General features: G+C 40.3%; 1 protein-coding gene across 1 annotated transcript in view; it reads left to right on the forward strand.

The window, feature by feature from the left end:
- The window catches only part of ADGRG7 (adhesion G protein-coupled receptor G7), a 42075-nt gene extending 24983 nt beyond the window's left edge, over positions 1-17092 (forward strand). The window contains exons 11-16 of the mRNA XM_042460662.1: positions 2249-2361; positions 2826-3157; positions 3844-3916; positions 7826-7987; positions 9452-9608; positions 13327-17092. Coding sequence (XP_042316596.1) covers positions 2249-2361; positions 2826-3157; positions 3844-3916; positions 7826-7987; positions 9452-9608; positions 13327-13539 — 1050 coding nt within the window. The 3' untranslated portion in view covers positions 13540-17092. The remainder of the gene's footprint in view (positions 1-2248; positions 2362-2825; positions 3158-3843; positions 3917-7825; positions 7988-9451; positions 9609-13326) is intronic.
- Positions 17093-17675: the final 583 nt, after the last annotated feature.

A 17675-nucleotide genomic window follows, 5' to 3' on the forward strand; every position in this document is an offset into this window, starting at 1 on the left:
TCAGGATCCAATGGATGCAGAACTGGATGGGTGCATTTCTCCCATAGGCCCTGTGTACCTTCTGTTAAGGAAAATGCAACATGGGACATACAGTAGAAGAAATAAAATATGTATGTGAAAGTCACAATGACTAAGCAAAAGCAATTAAGAAGCCACACAGGTGTAAAAGCTAATGTAATTTAGAAGGCTTGAATGCCAAGGACAGAATTATAGAATGTACAATTGGAAGCACCTGAGATTCATTAAGTGTACAAGGTGAAATGATGAAATTCTTAAGTATGGGTTGAACTATGTGAACCAATCAAATGAATGTACATGCCCACTGGGTGGAAATTGACTAAGTGTGTGGTGTTTAACAATGGCTATAATAATTGCTATGTTTGCCTATGTATTTTGTGGGTAGTTATTGTGGAGTAGTTTGGAGTAGAGTGGAGTTATTGGAGATTGTGAGGGCATTAGTATTTGTATATAGTAGAATAAAGTAGATCGTTTATATAAGACTACTGAGTTGTCTGGTGTCTTGAGTGAAGATACAAGAGCCAGCAGGATCCTGGAGAAGTTTGGAGACTTCTGAGGAAGAAGAGTGAGAAGGCTTGGAGAGTTTGTCAGGGTCTTCAGCCTATTCTCTGAAACTCTGCTGCTTTGGAAGAAAAGCATTAACCACTGACCAAAGCTGGTCAGCTCCGCTGCATAACAAGGTGGTGAGTTAGAGCCAGAGGTGAAGAGCTACAACTCCCATCATCCCTGACAAGGGTTACGGGCCCAGTGTCTAAGTACTCCAGAGTCTAAGTGCCCAGATACTACAGCATCCAGCATCCACAGAAGCTGAAAGTTCCAGAGAGTGGAAGACAGTTTTGTGGAAGACAGATCAGAGCAAGCTGTTTGCACTGCACTGATAAGCTCCGTGAGTAAATCATCCTGTCTTCTGTTTAAGCCCGGAAGGGGTCAGCTGTGCATACTCAGAAGGACTGTGTCAATTGAGTCACTGCACAAATTAAGATGGAGATTCTAAAGTTTAGTAAATTAAACAGAAACAACTACTCTACCTGGAAGATTTATGCCCAATCTCTACTAGTGAAGGAAGGTCTGTGGTCGACAGTTGAAGCCGGGCTGGCAGCCGATGCAAATGCAGCCACCAAAGAGAGAGATTAATAAAGCGAAAGCCTGTCTTTTTCTCATGCTTGAAGAAGACTTGATTAATGACGTCAGAGATAAAGCTACCGCCAAGGATGTGTGGGATACCTTGCAGAGATTACACACTCCTTCAACTGCCTTTGCAAAAATGCTATGGTCTAAAAGAATATACAGGCAAAAAATGGCTAAAGGGCAGTGTGTGATAGAACATTTAAAAACCATGCAAGATTTATTTGTGCAAGCTGAACTAAGAGGAGTGGAAATTAGCAAAGAGCAGCAGTGTTATATTTTAATAGAATCGCTAGACTCTTCTTGGGACAATATCACTACCAGTCTACAAAACTTACCAGAAGCAGATCTTAATAGAGACTTAATTGCTGCTAGAATACTGGAAGACAACCAGAGAAGGTTGTCTGAGAGGGATGCCGCAACAAGTTTAAAGACTGTGCCGAAACAACAAACAAAGCCTGATTTGCATGGGCAGGAACAAGCAGCTTCTTCGAGGGAGCAACGAAAATGTTTCTACTGTAAGAAGATTGGACATCTGCAAAGGCATTGTAATCTTTTAGCTGCTGAGAGAAGCAAGAGAGCAGATGGCAACCGCGGCACTATCAGAAGCAGTCCAAACCGCCATTTTTAAAGGACAGAAATGATAATAAGGGGTTTGCTCTTAGCTGAGACCAGATTTGCCTAGAAAAATAACATGTGAGACAAAGCCCTCTCTTAAGGTGTAACTCTTCTCATATAGTTTGGAGAAACAAATGCATATATTGCATCTTTTCATCTCTGTGTTCTAGGTAACAAGTTCTCCCTATCTTCAAGTTATAAGTTTCTTGGGTTTTGCTTCTTTTTGAAGGAGAAAGCACTGGGGTGTAATTGTGGTTGTTTTGTGTGTGTGTAATTTTTTTTATCTAGTGATAGATACATAGAATGTAACTAACCTTTCTGGGTCATTATAATGTTATTTCTGTAACAAAAATAATAGCTGGCATGACTGGGCCACTGATAACTTAGCAGGGAATATCAACCACTCATACCACCAGGCATTCTTTCTAGTAGACTCTCATTACACATGTGAAGTAATGTTTTAATGATGAATAATATTATTTTACAGAACTTCAAGACTGTTTACAAATACTCAAGACCTCTAACAATCTTATCACAAATTGGTTGTGGGTTGTCCATTGCTGGCCTTATTGTTACCATTGTGGTTCAGATTTGGATCAGGTAAGGCACAAAGAAAGGGTTGTGTCAAGTGGAGGCCTATGTAAAAACATGTAATGGTTATGGGAAGGAACAGGCATGAGTGGGGCCATACCTTCTAAACTCCATTTCACTATATCAGTGCTGCTCAGTGTGCTGGTCCACAGACTGGAACTTGTCCACAATCTTTGGCTGTGAGTCCAGGATGAGTTTATGGAAATCTACGAGAATATGATACCAGTACCTCTTTTGCACTTTGAACCCAGTTTGCAATAGTTGAAGTAAGCTGTGTACAAAGGGAGAAAGTAGAAAGAGGAGAGAAAAACTGGGACATTTCAGAAGCAGTTGAAAAAGCGGGTTGACAGAGGATTCATTGGGACTGTTCCTGACAATTTGGGACAGTTGTAGGGATATTATACCAGATTACCTTTTTTGTGTCCCTCCCCCTCCTTTTGTCTTGTAATTGTATCATGAATACAATTCAATAGGAAAAGCCGGAAAATGTCGACTACCTTGATCCTTGTGAGTCTCTGTTCTGCTCTGCTGATATTTGATATTATCTTTATCTTTGGCATTGAAAATACAAATGCCAACAAGACTGAATCTGTGATCTCTGCTCCCAACACCATGCTCATGTCAGACATAGAGCTCCCACATCCAAACCATGGCTGCACAGTAGTCGCTGCTTTGCTCCATTATTTCCTACTGGCAACTTTTACATGGACTGCACTCAATTCAAGACACTTGTATTTGCTATTAATAAAAACTCAGCGAGATTTTTCTCGGTCCTTTAATATAACAATGTTATTAACTGGATGGGGTAAGTATTAAAGGCTTTCTTCTATCTGTGCATGACCTTTTGTGAAATTATAACCACCACACTATTGAAAGATTAATCTTTGTATTTCAACTGGATTAAAGTTTTTTCACTGCCAAGATAAGACAAGGCAAAGATGTTTGCATGCAAAATTAGAATGCAGTTCAGAGCCCTCTGGAATGCTACTGATGATTCTGGGGGATATATATATATATATGTTTTTGTGTTTCATTTTGGGAGAAACACAGGATATAAATCAAGTAAATAAATAAATAATTTGTGCGCCACTGTGGAACTGACTAGTCTACCTGTAGTTAGGTCAGCCTTCCTTAGGTATTCATTTCCTTGAAGAAAATGAAATGAGATTCTGATTAAGCAGAATATTGCTTTCTATTTGTGTTTCCACCTATTCCTATAATATCAGACTTGATTCAGTATAAACCCTTATTGTTTTGTCACTCTTAAAACATTGGCAAATATTGTCTTTTGTTTTGATTGGAAATTCTCTTCTTTTTCAAAATTTGTGAGTAGTGAATTTAACAATAATGGTCAGAAATCTGTGCAGCAAGAACTTTCATAACTTTTATGAGATCAAGTTCTTTGTTTTTTACATTTATCAGCAATAAATGATTGTTAAGTACAATTAATTTAAATTAAGAATAAATCATTACTCTCTGTGTTTCAATCAGGAGGCCCAGCATTAGTGGTTTCTATAACAGTAGCAGTCACTGTCAAAAACTTAAACTATCGGCAAGAAGAATTGTAAGTACATTTTTAAAAAAGAAAGTAAAATATGTTTGGGAGATAGAGATTTGGGAGAGCTAAAATTTTTAAATTTTTTTAAAAAAAATATTGAAAAAAACAACACAGATAAACAAACAAACAAACAAACCTACATATATACATGTTTACAAATATCCAAGTCTTACCAATATACAAATAAATCTATAAACATAACAAAATTTACCAACATTGTGTCATATTTCCAACACCCTTATATACCTTTACATTTCCTTACATACACATAAACAAAACATTATCATTGTCAGGGATGATGGGAGTTGTAGCTCTTCACCTCTGGCTCGAACTCACCACCTGGTTGTGCACCGCGCTGACCAGTTTTGGCCAGTGGTTATAGCTTAGCAGAGTTACAGAGAATAGGCTGAAGACCCCGACAAACTCTCCAAGCCTTCTCACTCTTGCTTCCACAGAAGTCTCACCTTCTCCGGCTCGGCTGGTTCTTGTAGCTTCACCCAAGGGGACAGCAATGAAAAAATCAGTAGTTCTTATATAAAAGATCTACTTTATTCTACTATATACAGCTCCAAACTATCCAACACAACAATACTCTACTCCTCACTCTATCCATTACTACAACCCACAAAATACATTGGGATGCATAGTCATTATTATAGTCAATTCAAGACACCATCCACTGTTGTCTGTTTCCACCCAGTAGGTGTGTACATCATTCTCATTGGTTCTCTTGGTTCATCCCACAATTAGTGATTTCATCATCTCAGCCTTGACCACTTAACAATTGTCAGGTGTGTCCAATTATTCACTATGCATTTCTTGTCCTTGGCACTCAGGACTTGTTAATTGCTTTACCATTTACACCTGTGTGGTTCTCAATTGGCTTCTGCTGAGTCACCCTGACTCTCACATACATGTTTTATTTCATTTACTGTATATCCCATGTTGCTTTTTCCTTGACAATCATTACTTCAACTGGACTTCCAGATAATTTTTTTCCTTGAAAAGCTATTCTGTAACCTCCCTTATTCCATTAGAATAGTCTTATCATTTCTTTCCTCCATGCTCTATCTCTTTAATTCCGATTTTTTACCTTGATGTGATACTATTACCCATCAGTTACTCCAAGGTATATTTTAGTTTTTTAGGCCTAAGCTTGCTGTTTCTCCCCACTGCTCCTTTAAGTATTCAATCACCATAAGGGAGAGCTAAATTGTTTGTGCTGTAAGGATAAAGTGAGAAGGAGGAGAGCCATGTACACCACAGAGAGATAAAGAGAAAAAGTAGGATATAACTGTCAAGGCATACACACTATTCCCACTGAAAGCAAGACGTCTTAGTGCTGAGGAGGCAACAATTTCAACTGCGATGGTAAAAATGGGATTTTCTAGAATCATAGAGTTGGAAGAGACCACAAGGGCTATCCATTCCAACCCCCTGCCATGCAGGAACTCTCAATCAAAGCATACCCAACAGATGGCCGTCCAGCCTCTGTTTAAAGATCTCCAAAGAATGAGACTCCACTACTCTCCAAGGAGTGTGTTTCACTGTTGAACAGCTCTTACTGTCAGGAAGGTCCTCCTAATGTTGAGGTGGAATCTCTTTTCCTGTAGCTTGCATCCATTGCTCTGGATCCTATTCTCTGGAGCAGCAGAAAACAAGCTTACTCCATCCTCAATATGACATGCCTTCAAATATTTAAACAAGGCTATCATATCACCTCTTGACCTTCTCTTCTCCAGGCTAAACATACCTAGCTTCCTCTCCTCATAAGGCATTGTTTTCAGACCCTTTGCCATTTGGGCTGCCCTTCTCTGGACACACTCCAGTTTCTCAGCATCCTTTTTGAATTGTGGTGCCCGGGACTGGACACAGTATTCCAGGTGAGGCTGACCAAGACAGAATAGAGTGGCACTGTTACTTCCCTTATCACACAGCACTTGCAGGAATGGGAACGGAACAGAATGGGGGAGAACAGGTTTTACCACATGGGGGAACACTGCCGATGCTGCCAGGATTCCCAAAACTGTTCCCCAGCTGTTCCATGGCAGCTGATTTTGAAGGATTTATTTCAAAATTGGCTGCCAGGAACTGTTGGGAAAGGGATGGGGAATGGCTTGGGGAATTTCAGCGGCATTGACGGCATTCTCCCAAGTGGTAACACCCGTTCTCCCCGCTTTCTGTGTTGTGCCATTCCCTTCCCATTCCTGCAAGTGCCATGTGATAAGCTTACAAGACATTATACTTCTTTTGATGGAACCTAGAATCACATTAGCTTTTTTAGCTGTCACATCACACTGTTGATTCATGTTCAACTTGTGGTCTACTAGGGCTCCCAGATACATGTAGTCTTGTTAAGCCAGGTGTCCCCCATCCTATATCTATGTATTTAATTTCTTTTCCCTAAGTACAGTACCTTACATTTCCCTGTGTTGAAATTCATTTTGTTACCTTTGGCCCAGCTTTCTAATCTATTAAGGTCATTTTGATCCTGTCCTCTGGGGTATTAACTATTCTTCCTAATTTAGTGTCATCTGCAAATTGGATAAGTACTCTCCCTGTCCTTTCATCTAAGTTATTGATAAAGATATTGAATAGCACTGGGCCCAGGACAGAACCCTGTGGCATCCCACTGGTCACTTTTCTCCATGATGAAGAGCATTTAAAGGGCTTTCACTGCACACACTCCTCTACCAAAGTCAAGACTACTGTACTGATTAATCTTGGATAGCTAATGAGTAAACAGAATGGTAGTGCAGTAAGATCCTTAGCCAACCTGTTATCAGTTTGCAATTGTGTGGTAACGTGATAAAAACAGTTGCCGTTTCGGGTGTTTAAAAAGCTACAACAGCATTGGGAGGGAGGCTTTGTGTGATAATCTCCTAGGTAGCTAATGTAAAAGATTGATGAATAATGAAGTCTTAGCCTGCCAATGGAATGACAGCAAAGAGTCAGCCATTCTAGCTTCCTTATGAAGAGAATACTACTACTAATAAAGTGATGGTTTAGTCTACCATGAAGCTGACCAGGTCACTTTGGATGAGTTCCTGCCTCTCAGCAAAACCAGTCCAAGACATTTTGTTACCTGAGCTAATTGGCAAATTGGTGCCCCTCAGATGTTTTGAACTACAGTTTCCATCATCCACAGCTTGTATAGCCAATGGTGAACAATCATGGGAAGTGAAGTCCAAAACATCTAGAGGGCACCAGTCTTTTCCTCTGAAAAGTGACAGGACTCCCTGTCAGCTTCTAAGTACCAAGGAACCTCTGATATTACATGTATCATTGGCTGCATCTGGACTGTAGAAATAATTCAGCTGGATACTGCTTTCACTGCCATGGATCAATGCTATGGAATTCTGGGATTTTTGAGCTATTTAGCCTTCTCTGTCACAGAATTCTGGTGCCATAACAGACTACAAATCCCAGGATTCCATAGTACTGAACCATAGCAGTTAAAGCAGTTTCAAACTGCATTATTTCTGCAGCGTGGATGCAGCCATTGTTCCAAACATGCAGGATTTTTGTAAAAATTGGAAATAGCTCAAAGGGAGGATTTCCTCCCAATGCAAATAATGGATTCAAAGATGTTTTTGTCAGACTGTGACAGGAGACAAAAGAGTTAAATTTCATATTTATAACTATTAACAGTTACTGGTACTGGTATTACATATATATTCAGAGCAAATAAATATTCAACATGTCTTATAGCTTGCCCTTATGTTCCTTGCCTTACACATTCCATTTTAGAAATTTATTTATTTTCCATTGTACTGAAAGTGGGAAAATGTATGATAATTTCTAGTGTCAAAAAAGGATGTTTAAATCGCGTATGGCTTTACAATGTCCGTAATTTTGCATTTATAAATTTCCTGATAACCAAAGTCACTGAATGATCTTTCTTTTATATTTAAGTTGCTGGCTTGCAGCCCTTGAGCCTGATGGGACATTCTCTATTAGAAAACCTATGTTATGGTCATTCCTTCTGCCTGTAGCAGCTATCCTCCTATTTAACATTGCCGTTTTTGTTAAGATCACATATGTTGCAATATGGAAGGAAAATAAGAATCTGACCAGGTATGAAGGAACCAAAATACACACAATATTTTTAATTAGAAACTTGTTTCTTTTTACAACTTGAAATCAAATTTTTCTTGGCTAATTTCCCCATGAAAATAGAAACTTAAATATGAGGTAAAACAATCCTATCACTTTGTTACGAGCTGCTATATCCAGTTTGTGCTTGTGAAACATTCACACCTCTATGTGGATGGATGAACACTGTGATATAGGCATTGCACACTCACAAATGCTCCCACCATAGATTTGTTCTTCCTATAGTATCAACCAATTTTAAATTGCCTTTGTGTACTGTGAAGGTTTCTTCCTTTGCCCAATAAATCTCCATGGCTTGTTCCCATACTTTCAACTGATACAGTCTATTCAAAGCAGGAATAGTATAGGAGTGGGTAGGGAGGTCCTTTCTCATCATATCCTGACACTCTTTTGCTCCATAATTCTTTTATCCTGTTATGATGACATGCCACCTCACTGACATGGAACAATAGCACATTTTCATCACCAAGTGAAATGATAATGCTCCACAGGCGTTAGGTGAAACATGAGTTATTCTCCAGTGGCAAATGCCAGAATGTGGATTCCATGGAGCACAGTGATGGCAACCCTCTCTCCCACTTGCTTTAAGATTTGCCATGTGGCCTTTTTTTATTTAGAGTTGTATAATAGTCTGAGACTCATGCAGTTTCAGAATCTGTTTTGCTACTCATAATATTCTGCAGAAAAACAAGGCACAAGCTGAACTGGTAAATATTCAAAGAGCGTGGCTGGGAAAATCTGTAGGTTAATGGGCACCACCTTTTGGTGAGAAAAGATATAATGGCTCATGATATCTGATAAAGGGTGCACAGAAATGTGGGAAAGGCAAGGCACCAGTGCCCTAGTTTCAAACAAGAAAAGCACAAACTTTTAAATCTTGGGATCCTAACAATAACATTTATTGTACGGCATACAGGGCCATAATTAAAATGTCAAGAGAATTTTAAAAACTGTTAATAGCAGGACTGTTAAAAGAAAACAATTGTTGGGGTGAATGGGCTGAAACAGAAAAGTCTTCATCTGTGGAAAACTAGCAAGGAGGGGGTCTCTAGGAAGAATTTTCTAGAACTTGGGAGCAGCCATTAAGAAGCCTCTTCTATATTCCCATCAGATGTACCTGTGAGGGTGGAAGAACAAAGAGAAGGACCTCCCCTGAAAATCTCAAAATGAGATTTATCTTACTCATTAATCAAAATGATTAAGCATGTAATTGCTTGCACATTTGGTCTTTGTGTGGATTGGTGACACAATCCATCACACTGAGTTGCAAGTAACAAACTGAATCTATTATTTTTATATGTATTAATTTTTATTTTTGCAAAATGCTGAAAATGCACTGTACTGTACTCCATAGGCCATCAGAAACAGATCTACTTAAAACTTGCTTGGGTTATGTGTGTGTGTTTTTCTTTTTTTCTTTCTTAGCACCAAAAAGAAGTCACACATAATGAAGGTATCTGCTACATTATCTATAGCAGTAATTCTTGGAATCACCTGGATTTTGGGCTATCTGATGCTGATAGACAACGAACAAATGAATATTACAGTCACCTATTTTTTCTGTATTTTCAATGCAACACAGGTATGAAATATGTTTGCGCATGTGTACATGTGCCTTTAAGTCACCTGCTGACTTATGGAGACCACATGTATTTTATAGACCACATTACCACACTACCCTCTTATAGTTCTGCTCTCTCACTTTTACTGCTCTGCCTGCCTCCTGTTGCATTCTGGGGCTTGTAGTGCAGTGAGGCCTAAGAGCTCTCTGGCTGAAAATTCTAAATGCCCTCCTTAAACTGCAAATCCCAGAAAGAAACAGGAGGCAGCCAGAACAGTAGAAGTGGAATAGCAGCACTGTAAGGAGTATTATAGTGCGGTAGGTTTTTCTTAGACAATGATACTCAGAGATAAATTTGCCAATTCCTGCCTCTGAAATATTCTTGTCTCTACGCACCTGGTTTGTTCCTCCAAGTACTAACCAGGGCTGACCCTGCTTAGCTTCCAAGACAGAGAGGATGGTGCCTGGGTGTATTAGGCTCCTATAGTATATGTACTTTCCTCCAAAATAGTCAGTAAAGTGATTGTTGGATTTATTATTTTCTTACGACGGGGAGGTAACATTAGCAGCACTCCTCTATGTGTTTATTTCAAAAGGGTCTTCTGTGGTGACTCCATTGTAAACTATAGTATCAAATGATAATATAAACCAGGGGTAGGCAACCTTTTTGAGCCGGGGGCCGGGTTGTGTCCTCAGACAACTGGGGGGCCGAAGCCAAAAAATAAATAATTAAATAATTTAAAAAAGATTTAAATAAATAATAAATAAACCGGGACAATGTAGGACAACATTTTCAAATGGTGGACACTTTTTAAAAAAGTTGAGGAACGCAAAAAATTTGATGATTTTTAAAAAATGTTATATAAATGCATGTTTCGGTGTCATAGACAATTGCCCCTTGCCCTGCGCGCGAGAGGCAAGGCCCCAGCAGCAATCGGCGAGGACCGGGCTGGGGCCGGCAAGGCTTCGCAGGCCCATCCGGCCCCGCCAGGTTGCCTACCCCTGATATAAACAATATAGTGGACTATCAACCAGTTTACTGGAGCAGGAGTCCAAATTTGTATGTGTTCGACTGTAACTTTAATCTCAGAGTTTTGTTGTTGTTTTGTACCTTCAAGTCATTTCCAGTTTATGGCATTCCTAAGGTCAACCTATCCTGGGGTTTTCTTGGCAAGATTTGTTCAGAGGAGGTTTGGCATTGTCTTCCCCTGAAGTCAGAGTAGTGCCCCCAAATAGCTGCACTTCAGAATCAACGACTTCCATTATATTTAATGATCCCTACTAGACTAAAGACCTTATTACACTAGCAAAATCTCATTCAGAAACAGGATTTAAAGTAGATTAAATTTTAGAAAAATTCACAAATCATTGCTGCCAAAGAGAAATAATGCAAAAATACACTGAAGGTAAAACAGAGAAAAACAGCAGCTTTTTTTACTTACAAGACGTTACGCAAGTAAAAAGCTGCCGTTTTTCTCTATTTTACCTTTGGTTTATTTTCATATTATTTCATTTTAGCAGTAACATCATGTGAAAAACATCCCACATTAGCAGTTTTTTTCTAATTTAATTCTAATTTAAATTGCATTTCTGTTCGGGATTCCGCTAGTGTGATTAGGTCCTAAGCCATGAAAGTAGAGGTATAAAAAGCATGCAAAAAATCCAGAATCTGAATTAAGAAATACCTTTATTAGGCCAATCCAAAGGGTATGTAAATGTGCATAAGCTCATAAGCTCATAAATGATTAAACATACTAACTTGCAAATAAATAAAGCAATAGTTTTGAAAACACTCATTTTTTCAATTTTAGATGGTTTATGGTAGTGACACAGTAGCCCTTAGAAGAAACATAGGTCTTGAGAGAAAGTCCATTACACCATAGCAATAATGCAGTTTGACACCAACCATTTTAAGCTCCATCCTAAGGAATCTTTGAGTTTGTAGTTTAACAAGGTCTTTATCCTCCTCTGCCAAAGAGTGCTGGTGCCTAAAAAACTAGAAATTCCAGGATTCTGCAGGATGGAGCCATGCATTATATCTATAGTGCAGATATACCCAGACTGCATTATTTCTACAGTTAGGGTTGCCATTAGTCAGGACCTCCAAACAAATGTAGGACAAAATTTTCAAATGTAGGACCTTTTTTTGGGTCCTACATTTGAAAAAGAGTCTCGCTGAGGGGAGAATTCCTTCTCCGCTTGGGCTCCGTGAACGGAGCCCAAGCGGAGAAGGAATCCGCCCCAGGGAGGCTTTCTTTTCCCCTTGGGCTCCGTTTTTGCCAACGGAGCCCAAGCGGAGAAGGAATCCGCTCCCTTTCCCGGCCTCTGTGGAGGCTTGGCCTTCACAGAGGCCTGGAAAGAGGGAGGAGAGCACCCGCGATCGCCGCAATTGCGGGCGGCCCCCTCCCTTTCCCGACCTCTGTGGAGGCTTGGCCTTCACAGAGGCTGGGAAAGAGGGAGCAGAGCCAGGCCGCCTCCCTCGGTGGAGGAGGCCAAGCAGGGGCTCCTTTCTCTGTCTGGCGTCCGTTGCAGGGGTGTGTGTCCCGGGGGCGGGGCCAAACCAGGGTGGGACCGTGCGGACCCACCCCAAACCGGGAAAGTCCCGCCCCCAGGCGGGATATGGCATCCCTATTTACAGTGTAGATGCACCCAGAGTCTGCTTCTTCTGAGATGATATGTGTCACTTGTTATTTTTGTCAATATTTATATATAAAGGCTGGCTTTCTGCACTGCAGTTATGGATTTGTAACCTATAATGAGAGATCTGTAAAAGATCCATTTTCAGAAACACTATTTCAGTCACAATCATAAATGCCCTCTCAAACCACATTAACAGACAACAGCTGCATTGAATAAAGGAGATCTGTTCTGCCAGCAATCAGGTGCAAGGAGGGGGATATTTCCAGCATGTTCCTGTCAATGAAGGAGGCTGTAACATTTAGAAGGATCCCTGTTGCAATTCTTGTTGCAGCCTCCTTGGAAATGATATCTGCCTTATGCCTTAGTGGCTAGCTGAACAAATCTCCTTCATTCGATGCAGCTGCTGGTTGTTAAGGTGTTATTTTGATCTATGACCGTAAAATGATGATGATAATGATGATGGTGGTGGCAGTTAAGGTGGGTTTAGGCAGTTAGGCCAGGAAACATTATTCATAGTTACACATTTGTAATTAAGTAGGTGATGTAGGATATCAGTGACAGTTTTGTTTTTTGTTTTTTTAAATTGATTAATCAGAAGCATCTCTTCAATCAACTAAAGTAAATTCATTTGGTTAATTTAATCATCTAACCATTGCATTTGAACTTGAATTTAGTTACATTTCTGATTTTGGGCCTGTACTGATGGGTGCTTTGCGTCGGCCTGGGCCCAAACTAGGGGTGTGCGGGGGCTGAGTGTTTACATGCTCAGCAACCCTACCACCATCATGGTGCATGCCCATCCATATAGGACACGCCATGATGATGTATATGTGGCGCAGTGTCCACACAGCACAGTGCCGTGTGGATGTTATGGTGTGTGAGTGCGCAATGGCACCCCATGCATGCCCTAAAAGAACCTGTCAGGGAGTGGGTTTTTATAAGGCCTCCTGGAGGTTGTGGCGTTTGGTTGCCGTGGTCTCCATCCAGGGCAGAAAGGGGCAGCATCTCACCAGACTTTTCTCCCAACCTGTCCAGCTCCTTTGTTAGACAAAGATGTCCGTTTTATTGTAATAACATTTAGCTTTTGTTTAATCCACAGGGACTACAGATATTTTTTTTCCATGTTCTTGGAACACCTGCTGGCAAAAAGAAGATTGCAAATATTTTTGTCTCCATTACCAAGTTGCGGATTTATTTGCACTCAAAGACTTACTCTCTTATACTTCATATAAAGCAACCCTATGAGTCTTTTAAATCTACTAATCCCATGAGAGATTATAATGACATTTCTCTGTCAAGCTGCATGGAATAGCCTCGGCAGTGATAAGAACATGAAATGCCTGCTTTAGCTTTCTTTCTTTCTTTTTTTAAAAATTAAAATATGTTTGAGAAATTCTTCAAAGGCTTCATATAGCTCTAAACATGACAACAACTGGGAAAAAATGTAATATTTGTGTTGCATAGGATTTTACACACCAACATTTCAAGAATCACTCTAGTAGAGGCCAGAAGTGGTATCTGAAGGACAGCACTGCCAGGGTATTTCTGGCAGAGCAATGCTGGGGATAGCGTGGTCCTCCAGATGTTGTCAAATTGCAACTCCCAGCAGTCCCAGCTAACCTAGCACATGGTGAGGACACTGAGGAATGCTGAGAGCTGTAATTCTACAACATTTGGAAGACCATGCAATTCCCATAGAGGCAACTTTGAGATAGCTATCTCCATAGTGATTCTCCAGATGTTGAACTTCAGCTTCCAGAAGTCCAGAACATAGCCAATTGATGGGGAATAATGGACATTGCAGTTCAACAATTTCTAGAGGAGCACACAATGCCTATGGAACAAGCACTCTTGAGATAACCATCTCCACAGTGTTTAGTTCCTTCCAGTTCATTTGCTGTGAACGGAGTCATTTTCTATATGAATTGTCTCCTTCCACAGGATAATTTTGTTCCAGTTGATTTGGCAACTAAAGATAACACTTCTCATCCTGCTCTGTAATGAAAAGGAATAAGGAATAAATACACACACATTCATAAATACTGAATCTGTACACACACTTATACATATATAATATTCTGCAAAGATTAAAATATTACTAAGTCAAGTAGGGTGAGTACCAGGTAGTTTTGAGATACATCTCATTCCCTGTTTCCAGTGAAAATAACAGCACATCTAGTTTCTAAAATTTGCGTGTGTGCGCGTGGCTTCAAATTACTGGTTGATTTACTGCGACCCCATAAATTTCAAAAGTTTTTCTTAGGCAAGGAATACTCAGAGGTAGTTTTGCCCATTTCTTGCTCGGAAATATAGCCTACACCAGCAGGTAGTCATTGGTGTTCTCCCCATCTAAGTACAGCCAGCACTCCATATGCATGCATTTAGCGATCTGCGGTTTCAACCATCCACGGTTTGAAAATATTCAAAAAATATACAAATTCCATAAATCAACCCTTGATTTTACCATTTTATGTAAGGGACACCATTTTACTAGCCATTGCATTTAATGAGGCTTGCGCATCCATGGATTTTGGTATCTATTGAGGATCCTGTAATCAACTGCAATGGATATCAGGGCCCCACTGTACTAACCAGGGCTGACTGCTTAGCTTCCAAGAGTAGGCATGATCTGGTGCCATTAGGATATGCCACAATAAGTTTTAAAACTGGAACAAGATAATTTGTTGCCTATATATAAAAAAAAGATCCTGAAGCTATATGAACTGATAAACAGTTGTATTGTATTATCTTGGCATGTTTTATTCAGAGGAGCTTGCCATTAACTTCCTCCAAGTCTGAGAGGATGTGACTTCCCAAGGTCACCCAATACTGATCTGAGATTTGAACCCTGGTTTCATTGGTTCCAAGTCTAATACTCAAATCGCTACACCATATTGGTTATATTAGTTAAGTCCAATTTATGAATCAGAGACTTCCTTGGTTATCAACAGTTCTGCGTAGGACTCAGAGCTATGGCTTACTTTGTCTCTAATGTGGCCTTCCACTTTAGCAAGCTTTATCATAGTTTTCAATTAATAAATACCAGTAGTTCATTAACTGTTGACAACTGCAGTAGAGATGCTGTGAGTGGCTAAATATTGCACCTTGGCTGGACCATTGTTGCTGTCCTACGCTCCAACATTTCACAGATGAAAACTGACACCTGTGGCCAGGAAACATCAGAGTGTGGTCAGGATGACAAATGTTACTTATGTGGAAGAACATACAAACTAGAAGCTGCAGTAGTTTGCTTTTGCCTGAGCCATTTGGGAAGGATGAGATTCCACCCTCTTTTCTTCTTTCTCCTTGCTAAGTTTATTACATGAAAACTATTTCTTCATTTCTTCATTTTTTTTAGAATAACTTTATTATTAATACAATTCAATAAACTCTTTACATACACACACACACACACACACACAATTTCAATAATCACTTTCACATAGAGAGTGTGTATACACACACACACACACACACACTTCATTTTGAACTCAATTTGCAGAAGCTGAAGTAAGCTGGGAGAGAAGGGAGGACATAAGAGGAAGAGAGAGAAACTGGAACATTTTAAAAGAAGCTGAACAACTGGGATGACAGAGGTTTAATTGGGAGTGTTGCTGCCAAATTGGGACAGTTGGAGGATATGTATTTTTATCAGCATGATTTAACTATTAAGGGCAACAGAAAAGGCACACTATGTCAGCTTTGGAAAGCGCACATGTGAGGTTTAAATCTCTTTTGAGACTGTACTACTTTTAGGATACTTGTTAAGATGAAAAAAGAGGTATCAGCATTCTGGGAAATAAATATTACATTCACGGTACAATAATCTGAATTTTCAGTTTTAAGATTCTGTTCTCATCTTTTCCCATGCATATTATTATTATATTTGCTACCTGCCAGTGCCTCAGCATCATCTGCCTTAATTTTTACTTCTTGCCTGCTGTCTTAGAACAAGCAACCACACTGAATAGTCAATGTATAGGATCGCTGATAGTCCAGTGCTTGAAAAAGTTACTTTTTTTTACTACCGCTTTCACATTCTCCCCAGTCAGAACAGCCCATAATCATGCTGGCTGGGGGAGTTTTAAAATGGCAATTTAAAAACTAACTTTTCCAAGCTCTGTGACAAACCTGGAGTGATCAGTTTGGATGAGATAAGATTACTTTAAGAAAATGCATCAGTGTCACCTCTTTGTTTTCATCATCCATTAATTTTACATTTCATTGTAGCAACTGGGTGCTTCACAATTTCCTATTGTTCCCTTACATTGTGGATAATTAGGCATCTTTCATGTTCATAAAATGCTATTAGGTTCAAACAGTATAATTAGTTTTATCTATAAGGGATATAGTATTGTGGACTTTGATATTCCATGTATTATGAACTTTGGACTGCTTTTTTCTTGATACCTAGAAGTACTTTACTTGAGGAAGGCCTCCTTGGATGCCAGGAAAAACATGGGAAAAGAAACATACTGACCATTGATCCCGAAAAATGCAATTATATATATGTGGGTTAGTGAAATGTTTTTTTCACATAAAGATTGTTTTTGTACTTTTGTAATTCAGGGGCAAGTAAAACCATGTATGAGTATGGTGCAAAAAAGTGGGGCAGGGGATATATATTTGACAAACTGACAGCTACAAAACTGAATGTTTAAAATGTTCTTTAAGTGGCAAGGAAGTTAAAGTTGTTTCATATCTTGCATAAAGTTGTGGAATGGGAAAATATCTGAGGCTGTATTTTTCTGTATTTTCCACACCATAGTTATTCTTCTGATGACACAAAACACTGACAAAACCCTAATGCTCAGAGGATGGAACTAAGGAGATTATCACATTACGGCCGATTCCACAACGGTTGTGCTATTGGAAGATAATGGAAATATAGTGCTATAGCTAGGGTTGCCATATCCCGGTTTTACCCGGGACAATCCTGGGTTTGTGGCCCTGGGATCATCCCGGCCTGGTTTTGGCCATTTGTCCTAGGGGCCCGGGCGCTCCCACACCTCCACGGCGCTTGCCAAAGGCCCACAGCTCCTCCTCCTCTAGGCTTCTCCATAGGAGAAGCTGCATTGTCTCCAACTGCCCACAAGGGGCAGTGGCTAGCCCAGAGGAGGAGAACCCAGGTAGGCCTGGGCAGGGCTGTGGGGCGTCGGGGAGTTTGGGGCCACCATTTTCTGCGCGTTTAGCGCGGAAGCGGTGGCGGGGGAAAGAGAGAGGCCTGTGTAGGCCTCTCTCTTTTGGCGCGGGGCTTCTCTCCCCTCTTTGGTTCCGCCGGCTGCCTGGGACGAAGCCGAGGGGGAGAAGGAAGCCTTGCCACGGTGAGGCTGCCTCCCTTTCTTCGGCTTCTGCCACAGCACGAAGCCGGAGAAGGGAAGGGACCTTCGCCGAGGCGAGGCTACCTTCCCTTCTTCGGCTCCTGCCGCAGCATGAAGCCGGAGAAGG

Source organism: Sceloporus undulatus, chromosome 3, assembly GCF_019175285.1.
Source record: "Sceloporus undulatus isolate JIND9_A2432 ecotype Alabama chromosome 3, SceUnd_v1.1, whole genome shotgun sequence".
NCBI lineage: Eukaryota > Metazoa > Chordata > Lepidosauria > Squamata > Phrynosomatidae > Sceloporus > Sceloporus undulatus.